Source organism: Castanea sativa, chromosome 2 (assembly GCF_040712315.1).
Source record: "Castanea sativa cultivar Marrone di Chiusa Pesio chromosome 2, ASM4071231v1".
Lineage (NCBI taxonomy): Eukaryota > Viridiplantae > Streptophyta > Magnoliopsida > Fagales > Fagaceae > Castanea > Castanea sativa.
In genome coordinates, this window is record NC_134014.1 from 13,733,371 (window position 1) to 13,750,372 (window position 17,002).

General features: G+C 37.8%; 1 protein-coding gene across 1 annotated transcript; it reads right to left on the reverse strand.

Moving 5' to 3' along the window:
* Window positions 1-11,348: 11,348 nt before the first annotated feature.
* On the reverse strand, window positions 11,349-13,214 carry LOC142626452 (ferritin-like catalase Nec2). Its single transcript, XM_075800271.1, has 3 exons — window positions 12,863-13,214; window positions 12,441-12,666; window positions 11,349-11,808 (listed from the first exon to the last, which is right to left on the reverse strand). The coding sequence occupies exons 1-3, from the start codon at window positions 13,183-13,185 to the stop codon at window positions 11,428-11,430; spliced, it is 930 nt and encodes a 309-aa protein (XP_075656386.1). The 5' UTR covers window positions 13,186-13,214; the 3' UTR covers window positions 11,349-11,427.
* Window positions 13,215-17,002: the final 3,788 nt, after the last annotated feature.

The window sequence follows — 17,002 nt, forward strand, 5'->3', positions numbered from 1 at the left end:
ATTCATGCAATGGGAGAAGTTTCGTCTACATTGCATGTTAAGGTCAAATTCCATACCGAGCACGGTATTACTAAAGTAAGGGGAAACCAATAAGTGGCTAGACAATGCTTAGTAGCTGTTGTTAATTGGGAGATTAAGCAGAAGGAGTCTGTCGAGGAAGCTGCTTTATAGCAATTACAGGAACCCAGAGGAAAAAGGGGTCTAGTTGTGCCGAGGAGTTGATAAGAGGGAGTATTTTTCCAGATGAGAATAAAAGTTTTTAAGTAGGAGCAGGAATGTCTAAGGAAGATTGGGTGAAAATGTTGTTGTTGCTTGTACGAAATGTAGATGTATTCGCTTGGAGCCCTTATGAAGTACTTGGGGTTGATCTAGAGTTTATAGTGCATAGGCTTAATGTAGATCCACTCTTTCCACCTAAGAAACAGAAGTCGAGGAGGTCAGTTAAAGAGCATGTTAAAGCCGTCAAGCAAGAAGTGAAGAGGTTAAAAGAAGCGGGGGCAATAAAGGAGGTTTTCTTCTCGGAATGGTTAGCAAATACAGTGGTGGTGAGAAAGAAGAACGGGAAGTGGAGGGTATGCATGGACTTTACCGACCTGAACCGAGCATGCTCGAAAGACCTCTTCCCTATACCAAAGATTGATCAGCTGGTAGATGCAACATACGGACACCCAAAGATAAGTTTCTTGGATGCTTTTCAGGCCATCAGATTGCCCTGGTTGTCGAGGATCAGGAGAAGACATCGTTCACTTCTAGCGATGCTAATTATCATTACACTGTGATGCCATTTGGCCTAAAGAATCCTGGGGCTACTTATCAACGGATGATGACGAGGATGTTTAGAGATAAGATTGGGCGTACGGTGGAGGTGTATATTGACGACATGGTGGTGAAGAGTAAGAAGGAGCTTGGGCACTCAATGATCTTAGGGAAGTGTTTGAAGTAATCCGATGACAGAAATTGCGTCTTAACGCTGACAAGTGCATCTTTGGAGTGGGGGCTGGCAAGTTCCTCGGATATATGATTACTCACCGAGGAATAGAAGTTAATCCTGATCAAATCAGTGCTATAGAACGCCTCAAGTTGCCGAACAATCCAAAGGTGGTCCAGGTGTTGACCGGCATGCTAGCTGCATTAAATCGGTTTATTTCTAAGTTTGCAAATCAGTGCCATCCATTCTATTTGCTTCTGAAAAAGTGGAAGGGATTCCAATGGATCGAGGAATGTGAAAAGGCCCGATGAGGATTTGTTCATGTATCTTTCAGTGTCTGAGCATGCCGAGAATGCCGTGTTGTTGAGGGATCAAGGTGTGCAACAACCAGTATACTACGTTAGCAAGACCCTGGTTGATGCCAAAACGAGATATTTGCCCCTAGAGAAGTTGGTGTTAGCCCTAGTTCATGCCACGTGGAAGTTGCCCCTCTATTTTCAAGCTCATACCGTCTATATGTTGACCGAGTATCCTTTGTAGTCCTTGTTGAAAAGATCTGATTTTATGGGCAGGATAGCCAAGTAGGGAACCCAAGATTGGGTTCTTTTGACATAAGGTATAGACCTAGAAGTTCAGTGAAGGGTTAAGTCCTTGATGATTTTGTTGCAAAATTTTCCTTGAGAAGGGAGGTGGAGATCGTTTTCCATGTGGAAATCCAACCATGGAGAATATTTGTGGATGGTGCATCTAGCGTACTAGGGGCTGGGGTAGTAATTGTTTTTATCACATCGGAGGGGATAAAGGTGGAACATTCTTTCAGGTTGGGCTTTAAGGCTTCGAACAATGAGGCTAAGTATGAAGCCTTACTTGCCAGACTAATAGCTATTTTGAATTTGGGTGCATGGAAAGTGGAGGTTTACTCGGATTCTTGGTCGGTTGTGAATCAGGTGCGGGGAAGCTTCGAAGCCAAAGATTCTTGGATGATCAATCATTTTCAGTTGGTAAAGTAGCCTATGAAGCAGTTTCAAGAAGTGAAAATTGTTCAAATTTCTCGGGGACAGAATTGACAAGCTGATTCTTTGGTCACTTTGGCGTCAACACTAAATGAGGAAGTACCATGGTTGATCAGAGTGGAGGTGGTGAAAGAACCTAGCATTGATGCAAGGGTGAGCGTCTTGGTGGTGGCAATGTCCAAACCTTGCTTGATGCATCCAATCATTGATTTTTTGGCCAAGGATCAAGTGCTAGCTGATGGAAAAAAAGTAGACAAGGTATGCCGAATTGCTGCTCGATATTGGTTGTCGGCAGACCGCATTTTGTACCGAAGGTATTTTAGGAGACTGTATCTACAATGCTTGCAACCAAGCAAGGTTGATGAGCTCTTAACCGAGCTCTACGAGAGGATCTACAGTAGTCATGTTGGGGACGCTCATTGGCCCGTTGTACAATGACCCAGGGATTTTGGTGGCCATGGATGCATAAGGATGCTGTTGAATATGTTCGAAAGTGTGAGCAGTGTCAAAAGCATGCCCTTTTGATACATCAACCAGCCGAGAGTTTGAATCCTATTAGTAGCCCGTGGCCTTTCGCACAGTAGGGGTAGATATTATCAATCCGTTTCCTTGGGCTACAGGAAACCGCAGATTTGTTCTGGTCACCGTGGATTACTTCACTAAGTGGGTGAAGGCAGAAGTGTTAGCCAACATCCTGGATGTAGATGTCAAGAAGTTTGTATGGAAAAATATAGTAACGAGATTTGGAGTCCTAAAGTCCTTGGTATTTGGCAATGGGTTGCAATTTGACAGTAAAGCCTTCTGCAAGTTTTGTAGTGATCTCGGTATTAAGAACAGGTATTCAACCCCGGCATATCCACAGAGCAATGGTTAGGCCGAGGCTATGAACAAAACAATTATGAATGGGTTGAAGAAAAGATTAGAGGGCATTAAGGAGATATGGGCCAAGGAGTTGCTGAAAGTCTTATAGGCCTACAGAACAACCCCCTGAAGATCTCTGGGAGAAACTCCTTTTTCACTGATGTGTGGTGGGGAAGCGATAATACTAGCTGAAATAAGCCTTTGCAGTGCTCAGGTTTCCAGATTTGCCCCTGCCAAGAATGAAGAGCTAATGGAAAAACAGTTAGACTTACTAGAAGAACACTGCAAGTCAACAACCATAAGGTTGACCAATTATTAATAGAAGCTTACTCGTTGATATAACAAGGGTGTTAAGAGTAGGGAGTTTAGTGTTAGAGACTTAGTGTTGTGAAAAGTAGTGGGGAATGCTCGGGATACCAATGCAGGAAAGTTCGCTCCAAATTAGGAAGGCCCCTACAGGGTTACCTCTATTACAGGAGTTGGATACTATTACTTGGAAGAAATGGACGAAAGGCCATTACCCCGATCGTAGAATGTTCAAAATCTAAAAAGATTTTACCATTAATTGTAGGAGTTAATAGTTATGTACAATTGCTGTGTAGAAGAACAATGTTTGTGCATGCAATATACATAAGAGTTTTATTTTATCTAAGGACAGAAGCTTGTTCTCGGTTCAATCCCTATCATCGAATAGGTGGAAACCTAAGCTTTATTTTATCTAAGGATAGAAGCTTATCCTTGGTTCGGTCCCGGTCACTGAGCACGTGGAAACGTAAGCTTTATTTTATCTAAGGACAGAAACTTGTTCTCTGTTCAATCCTTATCACTGAACTAGTAGAAACCCAAGCTTTATTTTATCTAAGGACAGAAGCTTGTCCTTGGTTCGATCCCGGTCAATGAGCAGGTGGAAACCTAAGCTTTATTTTATCTAATGATAGAAGCCTGGTCTCGGTTCGATCCCTATCACCGAATAGGTGGAAACCTAAGTTTTATCTTATCTAAGGATAAAAGCCAATTTTCGGTTTGACCCTTATCATGGAATAGGTGGAAACCTTATTCCTGTTTTATTTAAGGACATAAGCCCGTTCTTAGTTCGATCCCTATCACCAAACAGGTGGAAACCTTATTCCAATTTTATCTAATGATAGAAGCCTATGCGCGGTTAATATCACCGAACATGTGGAAACCCTACTTCTATTCTATCTAAGGACAACTTGAAATCTTCCTTATTTCACCAAAGAACAAAAGCCTTTGACCAGTTTAGAAGCGTGCATTATTTTGGTTACATCACATTCAATAAGCAAAGTAAAAAATGTAGCAGAAATGATTTAACTCTAACAAGGGCAATACTAATAAAAATTGTTCACAGATTTAAAGAAAAATTAATGTCTTGTCTACTTATCCCGGAGACTTAATAAACTAAAGTAAAAATAAAGCCTTGACACCACATCTCGGTGACAATAGGTAGTCAAAGTAAATATAGTAAAGATAGCGCCTGCAAAATCAAGGGGAAAGTAAAATGATTTCTCTCTTTCAAGCCATTAGGTCCTCGGGTTAGGATGGAACGGTATCTACAGTAGGCTGAGCGGGAACCTCCACGGCAGGCTGGGTAGCAAGGTCTAGAAATAGAGATGAAGCTCTGCGTGGCATGCTATCTAGGTTGTTAGTAATCTCAAGGTTAAACAACTCCACGTGGGAGTCAATCTCTTCCACCAACTCCCTCATGCTCGGAGTGTCCTTTTCTTCTTCGGTATTTGTAGGATTTTGAACTGGGGGGGGAGGGGAGTCTCTGGGAAGGGTATTTGCTTAGGATTCCTCAACGGGGAATCATCGGGTGACCCCATCACTTGTAAGGCAGCCACCTACCCTTCGCTTAACCCATGTCGCTGTGCTTGGTAGACAATTGGTTCCACGGAATTCTCGGCTTTTGTGAAGCCTACATTATACCACTTGTCTTCGCAGGCTTCTAGAGCCACCTTTAGCTCAATAATCTTGTTGGCTTGAGCCAAATTCAGACTCTTCGCTTCCGCCAGCTTGAGCTCTATTCCCTGGAGCTTCATATCCATCTCCGTCAGCCTCTTCTCTGCTAGTATTCAGGCCCGCTCATACTCTTGCGCTCTTTTCTCGGCATCCTCTATAGCCTTACCCTATCTTTTTCAGTGGCCTTAGCAACATCTTTCAGGGCCTTTTCTCGGTCACCATCCTCGGCAGCCTCATTTAATCGGTCTTCAATTCATATGCCAATTGTGCTGCCTGATACCACAATAACAGCAAACATAAGATTATAAAATATATATATAGAGTAAGATAAATATATTTATTAGAAAAAGAACAAAGTGTATTACCACTATTATATGCCACTGCAACCGGGTAGCTAAAGATTCATCGGTACCACCCAAGAAAAAATGCATGTCCTTAGGGAATTGAAGTCCTTGCCCCAGACTTTAGGCAACCTGACAACCCTCCTTTTAAGCCTAGCTTCTAACACTGGCTGTCACAGGAAGAGGCTCATTTCTGAGCCTGAAGATGGTCTGCCACCCCACAACTGGGTGAGAGGAGGACACCGCATTGGACTCAACCTGTGTGGTTGGGTGGGAGCCACCAATGGGTTCCCAGATGACTATGCCACCTGATGCCCGGGCCAGGGGAGTTTTTGGGTGAGCATCCCCCAAGACTCTTGGTGATTGGTCCGCTGTGCAATGCCTTTTCTGAGTGCAGGCAGCTAGAGGATGTTGCTTTTTGCCATGGGTTTGTTATTGTTGTGCCACTGGGTGTGCACCGGGTATAAACTAGTCAATAGTCATTGCCCTTTTGGTGAACATGTTGCTTTCTTGTTCGGCTTCCACTTCTGAGGAGCTGACTGACTCTGCTTCTTGTTCGGATGGCTGAACTTGGACTTGTGGTTCTTTAACAGGTCTGTGAACAGCACGACCTTGGAAGACAGAATTTGCTAAAGCATCCCTCACCGGTACAAGAGACTTTGACCTAACTAGCTTGGGGTCGAGGTCTCGAGCTTCTCCTACTGTTAGGTTAGGAGGAAGAAAGTTTGGATGCTACACATTAATATACGACAATAAGGGGTTGTCCACCAATAGGGCTTGTCTGAAAGGTTGCTAGGTAGAGTAAACTGGGTTGCAACCAAGTATGAGATGAGACGCCCAGAGATGCACACCAAAGTTGACGAAAATCTCTAATCGAAGAACAAAATTCAAATCTCTCACGTGCACAACCCTGATACCCGGCTTAAACCTTTTGCCTTCTGTGTTAAAATAAGGCAAAAGCTGGTTAATGCATGTTTCAACAAAAATAAAGACGAGTAAAACACACTATATTGTAAACAAAGTTAAACATGCACGGTACTGACCAACGTCACAAGGTGAAGTTAGGCAGGTGAGCTTGTTAGCATGCCAGTTGCCACTCACCTGGATATATTCTCCTGTCGGGATTCTGTTAGAGTCGAGAAGGCACGATATGAGGCGTGCTCATACATCCCTAACTTTTAGGTAGTAGTCAGATCTAATGTTACCACATAAACCATACATAAAGTTTATATCATGGTGGTTTATTTGTAGCCTGTACAATTAGTTTAACTGGTTGACACAACTCACTACTTGGTAAAAATTAGGGAGGAGTTGGTCGGGACATAAACCATAAAATCTAAGGGTACTAAGTATTAGGGGGTCTACGGGAAAGCTAACCCCTCCCTCTAAAATAGCCATTAAGGGAAAAAAAAACACTACATGAGGGCACTGTTGAAGAGAGATATCACCCTCTTGACAATAAGCAACCTCTACATCCCCAGGAATATCATAAATTGCCCTAAAGTTAGCTGAAGACGCCTCGGTGTTAAGAAGATGTGTGAAACCAATCCCTAACTTTAGAGTGATAAAAAGAAACTGGAAAAAGAGAAGGAATGAATGAAGAAACTTACTGTGGGCTCTAGAAATTAGTAATTTTGGTTGGCGGATGTATGCACTGAATAATGTGCTCCACAGAGAGAAAGTTGAAGTAGTAAGGACGTAAAAAGTAGTATAAAGAATCAAAAGGTACTGCTTATAAGGGGAAAGCATTTAATGAAAGAGAAGTGGGAAAATCTTTTTAAATTCTTTTTGTAACTCCCACATGTGTGGCCTTAATTCATGAATCGTCAGATCATGATTGCGGTTAGAGTTGACAAGCTGTCATAACGCTCCTTTTAAGAGAGCATTAATAGCCGTCATGTCCATTTAATGACTGACGATTAAGCTTCCTGAGGAACCTCCAGTATTTTCAAGGTGTCCTTGATTCATTCTCGGTAGCTGGACACAAATCAAGTGGGGGCTATTGTACGATATATGGCTCCAAGCCCATTGGGCCTTGGCCCTTGGCCCGAACGCTCCTAAAACATTTTCGAGTAAGTCTAATGATAAGCCCTTTTCAGTTAAGTGAATGTTCGATAAACCCATACTGATCAAGTATTAATTAGTCAGGGTGTACTTATTCAGAGCTGCCTGTAATCTTAGTTGCTCAATAATGCCTTGGGAAATATCACTGTTAAGCAACCTTTTGGAGGCTAGAACCAGTTCCAATGCCATTATTATTGTTTCCAATGTGGTATATTCCTTGTCAAGAATAATAAAATAGAGTCCCACCCACATGAGTGAGACTAGAGTGTCATCATGAACACTTCACCAACCTCAAGCTATAAATAGGGGAATTGAGTAGAGTAAGGGTTGGTGATTTGGAGTCTGAAAATAGAGAGTGAAAGAGAGAGAAAGAATTGTCCATAGAGAGAGAGGGTCTTATAGGGGCAAGGGGAGAAATTTGTGAGGGAAAAAGAGTTCCAGTTAAGATACCCGGTAAGGAGCTACCCATAGTAGGAAATTCAAGACCCATTCTATATAAATTGTGAGCCCAACATTAGGCCCAATCCAGTGAGGAAAATTGGGCACACACAACATCTTACGCAATAAAAAAATAAAATAATGCTGCAAGTGTAATCCAACCTATAGAGAAACTTTGACACAAAATTTCCTACAGATTAGATTGCCTGCTACAATCAACCACCCCAACACATTTCCCCCTCACAACCAAGAATTATAAAGGAGAAAGGACAAGGAAGATAGACCGAAGTAAACCACATCTATATAATATCTAAAAGTTGAAACGTAGAATTTAATGTTACTAGGTTTCTGTTGAGTCACATTAGTGTAGCATTTTGGTTCATTTTAGTCCATTCCATCCATTCAGTTTGTTCGGTTCATTTTGGTCTACTTTGATACATTCAGTCCATTTCGCCTAATTCAGTGATGCTTGAGAGTTTGTGTAGAAAGAGAAGCTGCTTCATTAACAATTATGTCAATCTCAGCATAATGTTAGTAAGTTCTTGATAAAATTACATTTTTTTTGTTATTTAAGTCTTGATAAAATTATTTTATTGGCGTAAATGCACTTTTAGTCCCTACATTTTGGTTTTTTTCCATTTTGGTCCCTACATTTTTATTTCACCACTTTTAGTCCCTAAACCAATTAACGCGTGTTATTTTAGTTATTTCCGTTAGTCAATAGCCAGAAATAATAGAAGTGACTAAAGGAAGGATTAAAATATTATTAAAATTTTATTGTAGCACTCATCAAATTTTTAACAAATTTAAAATTGAAAAAAAAACAAAATTAAAATCCAAAAATATATCAAGTTCTATGTTCAACAAGAACACCAAATAACACAAACCCAGATTTTAAACATAAGAACACATGCCCAGATTTTCTTGCTTTTTCTTGTCAACCAAACACAAACACAAATTGATCTCCAGCAAGAACACAAACACAAACCTAGCAGCAGATCTTCTCAGATTTTCTCAAACCACAAAACCCAGATATACGAAATCACAACTCAAATCAAGATTTTCTCATCTTTCAATCAACAATGAAACCTCCAGTAAATAAAATTGATAAACCCAAAAACCAAATTCATAAACCTAGAAAATTCAGGATGAAAACATCATAAAAAAAAAATCACAACTTCAACGTCCCCTTCGCCCCTTTCTCCCTTTCCGATTGGACTACTAAACACAAGCTCAAACATAAACCTGACATACCTAACGAAAAAAAAATCTAGCCACTATATATACAGCAATAAAACCAAACCAACTCAAATTTACAAGCTCTTCAGTAAGAACAGAACAAAGAATTTTCCATACACAGCCAGAACCAGAACCGCTCCAAGAACCCTTCCGATTTCGTCTTTGACTTCTCTAACGACAACTCCTTCCCTTCCTCCAACGCCGCTGATGACGACTCCACCTTCCGTCTGGTCGACGGTAAGCCTCCACCTAAGCTCAAGTTCGGCCCCAAGTGGAGGTTCCAGCAACAGCGCTAGCTCCCTCAGTCCCAACCCAATCCCAGCCCTTTTCTTCAAGCTCAGATGGTTGCTCCACCTCGAAGACCCACATGTTTTCAAACGGGTTCTTGACTTAAAACCTTATAGGTTTCGAGCAACTAGGTTCAGTTGGGCTAAACCAGCTAACCCCATCTCAAATCTACTAGATCCAAACCAAGATCCACCTCCAGAACCAACACTTTTACCCATAAAATCAACAGCCACAACTTCCAAAATCTTCATCACCATGGCTCTTACGTTAGCAGTAATTTCGGTGAGTACCAGCCTCTCTATTCCTTGGTGGACGCTAAGCTCCAAGCCATTTATGAAAGCTTGGCTAACGCGCCGTCGAAGATAGAGAAGCAAAGTAAGAATTTGAAGACAGCTGAAATCGAAGCTGAGCTAAAGAAGGAGAAGAAACAAGAGGAGGAAGTGGTGGTGGAGTCACCATGTTTTCTTTTTCATCTTCTTCATGCTCGACCAGATCCCCTTCTCCACCTTTTGTTCTTGTTATTATGCTGTTGTGTGTTCTTATTTTTTTTTAATTATTAACACATATTTTTTCTTTTGTTAAATTAAAAAAATCAATATTTTAAATTATAATATGAAGTGGCATGCTGCAGTAAAATTTTAATAAAATTTTAATTTTTCCGTTAGCCACTTTTGTTGTTTCCGGTTGTTGACTAATAGAAATGACTAAAATCATACGCGTTAATTGGTTTAGGGATTAAAAGTGGAGAAATAAAAATATAAGGAGCAAAATAGAAAAAAGCCAAAATATAGGAACTAAAAGTGTATTTACGCCTATATTGTTTCTAAAAAAAAAAAGTCTTGAATTTTTTTTTTCTAATATAAGTAATGGATTTATTTAAATCTACTTTCTCTTCAAAACATATAGATGATGAACCGTTTGTAAGGAGAACTAGATATAAATTCTAACCTCATATTGCATTACTTACAAAATATCTCGCCTTATATAATAATTTAATATAAATTGCATTATGCTTCCTTGAAAAAAAAACTTACAAAATTTAAAAGACTTTCAAATAACAAATCTAGATAGTTTAATTTACACAAAATAATATATTATGCCAACTATATTTTGTTAGAAAATAATCACGCTATTTTTAGAAGAATTTGTGACTAGCACTTAGTTCTTCTAAATTTAATTTATTATTTTCATTTTTCACTAAACCAAAAAAAAAAAAAAAAAATCAAATCATCGTCACATATGTCTGCCACTGGTAATCTTTTAAAAGTCGGCACAAAATCAGAAAAGCTATTTCCAAACTCCCAGTAAATGCAGATACATCACAGCAAGCAGCAACAACATCATGGCTTTGCTTCCGTTCATGATTAGCACAGAATTCATCAGAACACGTGAATGATGTCATAGGAAAATCTTCTTATGTCAAGGAAAGTAGTAAGAAATATAATATAATAAAAAACTGACCAAAAAAATGAGAAACATGTAGAAAACCCCCCACGCTATCACTTTGTTTCAAAGGCAATAATAGAAATAACGAATAAAGGGTGCTCTCCTGATGCAGTGAGCTATACGAATGTAGTGTCACGGTTGTGCAAGTTCAAGCATGGTAAGGTGAAGGAAGCGAGGAATCTCTTCTTATTAGGATTGAACCCAACACGGCAGTGTATAATGCATTGATAAATGGGGTTTGCAGAGAATACAAGTTTGAGGACGCATTTGGGTTGTTATCTGAGACGGTGGATAAGGAGTTGATGCTAATGTCATCACATACACGCAGTTGCGGTTCAGAAATTTTTTTCAAGACTTAAATTAAACAAAATTTAATAGAAAAAAAACTTAAATATTTTGACTTCACATAAGAAAAAAACCAAGCACAAATACATAAAATTCAAGTTTAAATCGATACAATATTCCACTAATTTCTTTTCTAGGGAAATTATGGCCAAGAGGTTGAAAAAAGCCTTTTTGTAAATATACTATTTTTATTTCATCATGATCATTAATATGAAAAGATAACGACATTTTTTCATAGTCTAGGATCTAAAAGAAGATTATTCAAGTCAATGTGAATTTGTTTAGAAAATGAATCTTGCAATATAAGTGATATCCTTATAAGAAAGTAGGTGGTTGTATGAGGCTAAGCTTTTGAACACATTGATTACACACAAAACAAAATTCCCTTTCATCACATTAATAAAGAAAACTTCTTATTCTTTATATAGGACCACAAAGTGGTTGAAAATCAGTGAAATCAGTAACACATAGCTACAATAGTATTCTAGTAAGCTTTAGACAAATGAGATTTGGCAATACGACCATCAGCTCCCTTTGGATAGAAACCCCCAGGTTTGCGCTCATCGCCACTCCCATATACAATCCTCAATATCTCCTCGGGAGTTCTGTCATATGCAACTGAGTATTTGTCCCCAGCAAGCACATTGCCTGTAATTAATCCCTCAGCGCCCTCATCCTTAGGAACCACAAGGCCTTCATCTTTTACACCTGCATTTCCTAGCTTATCCCTGAGCTGTGAAAAGCGGCTTGTAAACTCTGCAACAGTTTTCCCATATGGTCTAACCTTGATATTTTTGTACTTATATAGCAATGCACGAATAACTGCATCTTGGCCTGATTCCACACCCAAAAGGCCAGCAACAAGCTGAACATTCACACGCAAGAATCATTATTATTATATAGCATTATTGGTCAATAATGAGTTAAATGCACGAAAAAGTTCAACAAAATACGGTAATCTCTCTTTGTTGCATTTTTTTCCCCCAAAATATGGAATGATAAATAGGCTTTAGTATGATTGTGTTTGTACATAAAAAAATTACTAGTTCTACTATTTAAAGAAAATATGCAGTGACAATATTTTAATGGATGACGTAAATATATGAGGCTTCATAGAGATTCTTCATTGAATTTAAAAAAAAAGATAGGACAAATAACGTGGAAAAATGTTAGATTTTAAAAGCTTACGTGGTAAAATTAAATGAAATTAATAGAAAGTCAAAAGATTTTCATTTTATATTATATATAAAGTACTACCAATCTTATTGCAAAAACTGTATAAACTAACTAAAGGAACTGTAAATATGATTGGTACTACTTCAAAAACATGATAAATAAATATTTAAATTACTTTTTTTGCTGTAATTATTAACATATCAATTTATAAAGTTTATATAGTAAAATTTTTATTATCTTAAACATCACTCATTTGTAACATTCATTCTTTTCAAGAAAAAAAAAATATGGATAAAGTTGATTGTCAAATTTGAGGCTTACCCTCTTAGACCTAGGATCTTGGAGTTTGGCGCTTGCTCCAACATACCCCGTGAGCCCAACATAGGGAATAAGATAGGATGCAAGGAGAAAGTTAAGGCCATTTCTGTAAGGGTCAAAACGGGGGACCAATTTTGTTTCAAATGCGCTATCCACCACCTTAGCAAATGATTCAGCACTCAAATTCAACAATGGCCTTGGGAATCCTTTGACTGTACTTTGAATTGCCCTGCATCAAGAAAGTATGTATCGCCATTAGCACTTTGGTAGGGATGCAATAATTGCTACAAAACCGATTTAAAAGAATGTAAAATGATGAAATATTACTTATTTTATGACAAAAGTTTACAAACTGAAGTGACAATGTCAAAAACTATGATATATTTAACATTAGTATGAAAGAAAATAAATATTAGACATAGAACCTTAGGTGTCCAACTTCTTGGAGAGCAAACTGCTTAATGACATCTCTAGTAAAGGGTCCTAGATTTGCACGTTTACCGCCGATGGGTGTTGGACCTCCCAAGGTTAAATTTGGTGCAAATTTATCCAGGCCATAACCCAAAGCGCCATACAAGAAGAATTCAGCTTCAAGGTACTCTAAGTTTAGAGGAAATTCCAAAAGATCAACATCAACCTCTGGGAGTGAGGAATTAGATTTTGTGATTTCAGAAGAATAAGATTTTGGAAGGTGGAAGAGGTTAAGTAATGCAATTGTAGTGACAATGGAAGCAGCTAGAGACATCATGTCTTGACTTCTATCTTTGCAAGTGATGTGTGTTTGATTGACCCTATAATTTGTCAGTCTTATATATAGAGTTTCTAGTTGGCACAGGATTGGTATGGTTTCATTGGTGAATCTTATTAAAATTGGTGAGCTGATAAAGGCAATACACTTTAAGTAAATTTGATTTTTGGGTAATTATATCAAAGGAAATTGCTTTAAGAATTATAATTATAATTTTGAATTATTTCTTGTCATGAAAATGTCCCAAAATCATGCTTGGATACATAATTATCATTTATAATATTTCTTATCATGAAAATGTCCCAAAATTACTTCTGGATATATTTTCAATCATATAAAGGATCCTTATCGGTGTTGATATGGGATAAATGAAAAGGTAAAAACATAACTAAAATCTTGCACCTTTGTCAAAAACAGACAAAGCAAGAATGACAATCATGATTATAGAAAAAGAAAAGAAAAAGCTGAAATAAGAAAGAAAGAAATAAAGGAAAGGCAATTAGGAAGAACGAGGATAGATCAAAATTCATATTTGTTCCCTTTCAATTTACAATTATTTTTTCCCCATATTGTCTGATTGTATTTTTGTTGGATAAGTCTCATATTAATCTAATATTTTCATATTTTCAAGACCTTACTATAAGGAGAAAAGATATGGTCTAACAATTTTTTTTTTTAAAAGAATGACAAAATTTAGCTACAAAATTTTGAGAATTCTACCATTGGATTACATCTTCTTTTTATATTCTCTATGCTAGCAAAATTTCAAGAAAATTAAAAATCAATAGCTATGCCAGCAATAAATTATTTTAATTATTAGTTTTTGTAGTTTAAAATTATGCATAAAATATTAGTTTATAATCATATACTAAATAATATCTAATTGACATAAAAGTTGACATGTGTATTAAGAGTGTAAAGAACATGCAATTCAACGGTTATAATTTCAAAATATCTAGTAATATTTATTTTATTGAGTAATGTTGTAGCCTTAGACTACAACCAATTTTGTAGCTAAACTTTGTCCAACAAATTATCATAAAAATTGGGTTTTTTTTTTATTATATAAAATTGGTGAGACCTGGTTTGGGTTTTAATATCTGCTTACATCAAAAACTGATTGATGTTTTGGTTTGAATCTTTCTCAAAAAATAAGATAAGGATATTTCGACCAGGAAAATTTTCTAACTCCTTTTTCCCGTCATGTTGGCAATGCCCTTTGGGTTCCTTAGATCCTTCAAGCTTGAATCATCCTTTGGGCCAAATATACCCTTCAAGATCGATACACCCATCGGGACAAATATACCCTTCGAGATCAATATACTCGTCGAGCCAAATATACCCTTCGGAATCAATATACTCGTTGGGACAAATATACCCTTTGGGATCAATACACCTGTTGGGACAAATATAATTTTTGAGATCAATATACATGTCGGGCCAAATATACCCTTCTAGATTAATATACCCTTTGAGACAAATATACCTTTTAGGATTGTTGATGCCCATTTTCTGAACCCGTAACCAAAAAATACATACAGAGGAAAGCCCAATGAAAAGCAAGGCCCAAAGACCCACCAAGAAGATCGAAAAGCAAGAAAGGTCAAAAGAAAGAAGTGCAAAGGAAAGCAATCTATAGCAAAATGCATATCTGTAGAAAATTACAAATCTACAGCAAAATACAGATCTATCGCAGAATACAGTTCTTCATTAGAATAACTTCGGCAGATGAAGATAAATTGGGCCTAAGACCCTTTTGATCCATTCAACACTATTTGGCCCACAAAGGCCCAAATCCTTTTACATAAAAAAGATAGGCGTGAAAACTAATATGAAGAAGCACGATGAAAAGAAACAGGGAACAACAGGAAGTGTCAGCAGCAGGAATCACATGAAGGAAAGAAAAGCCAAACCAAAGGAAATGATAAACGTAGCAGGAAATACATGAAGAAATAAGACAAAAAACACACCATAAAACGAAACAGAACTAATTTGCTACGGTAGAAACGACGTGGGAACGAAAGAAGACAAAAACAGAAGATAGTGGAGCAAGCATTGAAGGGCCGGAGCATCACTAACCAGTACGTAGCCAATACAAGGGAGGTGGGCTCACGGTCAAAGAGATTCATAGGGTGTGGTTTGGTGGCGGGGGGAAAAGGGGGTCTATATTAGGTTTCCTGCCATGACTTCTTTTGGGAATATACCTTGCTGGGATGGTATCTTATCCAAAAGAAGTAATAGATGGTTGAAACCATCTAATGCATGCCATAGAGCTAGGTAGTGAGGTAGCCCAATCCTTATCCATTCAAATCTAGAGATAGAGGTATACAACAAGAACAAACAAAAGGAAATTTTGTTGTTAAATGAGTAGTGGTGCAGCAAACATGTATTGAGCAATGACAGTGGTCGGGGCAACCAATAGGTTGGTGGGTAGTCCTAAAGGGATGCCCACAACAAATCAAAAATAGTTGGTAAAGCCCTAGGGGTATAAGGGAGAAATCTCATTGAATTAGCTCACTATAAAAGAATGAGGTAGCCATGGATGAAAAAGGGGGAGACCAAATGGGAAAGCACCTAAGGGAAAAGACCCAAGTGTGAAAAACAACCCATGACATGATAGTAGTTAGAAATTAAGAGTAAAAAAAAGAACGGAGAGAAAGAAAGAAAGTGGTAAAAAGAAGAGAGAAAATACGGTAGGAATAGGAGTATGCATCAATGGACCATCTTTTCCCTCCCTCTTAGCAAACCCACTCTTTGAAGTCTCCAAAAGTAATAGCTAATAGCCATTTAGGCCTATTCTCCAAAATGCACAACTTTGATGGCAGAAGCCTATGACAAGGTTGTTCAAGTTGTGGCTTGGGTTCCTTCTTGATTTACTTATTCTATTGGAAGATTCAATACTTGATTTCAATTGCAAATATATTTAATTTCTCTCATTATAACTTATATATACTGTATTTAGTTATTTTGCTGTAGCATGTTTTTATCACGTTTGCTGCATTAGTTGTCCTGTAGTGATATCTTTACTTTTTGTACTAGTTATTCTGCTGTAGCACATATTTTATTATATTTACCGTATTAGCTATTATACTAACTAAACCTTTTCTGTCGAAGTTTTCTTCTTTATTTGTTATTACGTGTTTTACTTTTGACACAAACTAATCATTATCATGCCATAAGTATATATATACATATATCTTGTTTCTCATGTTCTACAGAATATATTTTATAGATGTATATGTGAATACGCATAAGTATATTTACGAATATATGTATATATTTGAGAATATGCTAACCTATGTAAGCTTACATTTGCTTGATTGGTATTTTCTTTGGGTTTTAGATTTGTTTATGTGTAGGAAGTAGAAAAGTATTTCTGCAGTAAAAAATTAAGAGTAGTCATTCACATTATAGAAGGCTTTATTGCACGGCAAAAGACTTTAATGCACGACAGATAGTTTTACTGCACAACAAAAGGTTTTATTGCACAACAGAAGACTTTAATGAATAGCAGAAACCCTTATTGCACAGCAGACGGTGGAAGGCTTTAATGCACAGCATATAGATTTACTGCACAACAAAAGGCTTTACTGCACAGCAGAAGGCTTTACTGCACAGCAAAAAGCTTTATTGCACAGCAGAAAGCTTTATTGTACAGCAAAAAGTTTTATTGCACAGCAAACGGTTTTACTGCACAGCAGACTTGTGGTAGAAATAGAAGAAAAGTTCCTTCTGCGGTAGAACTAGAGGATAAGCCCACTTTGCAGTGTCTTTCCTTGGACTGTGGACTTAATGTTTGTGCACAAATTGGCAGCGA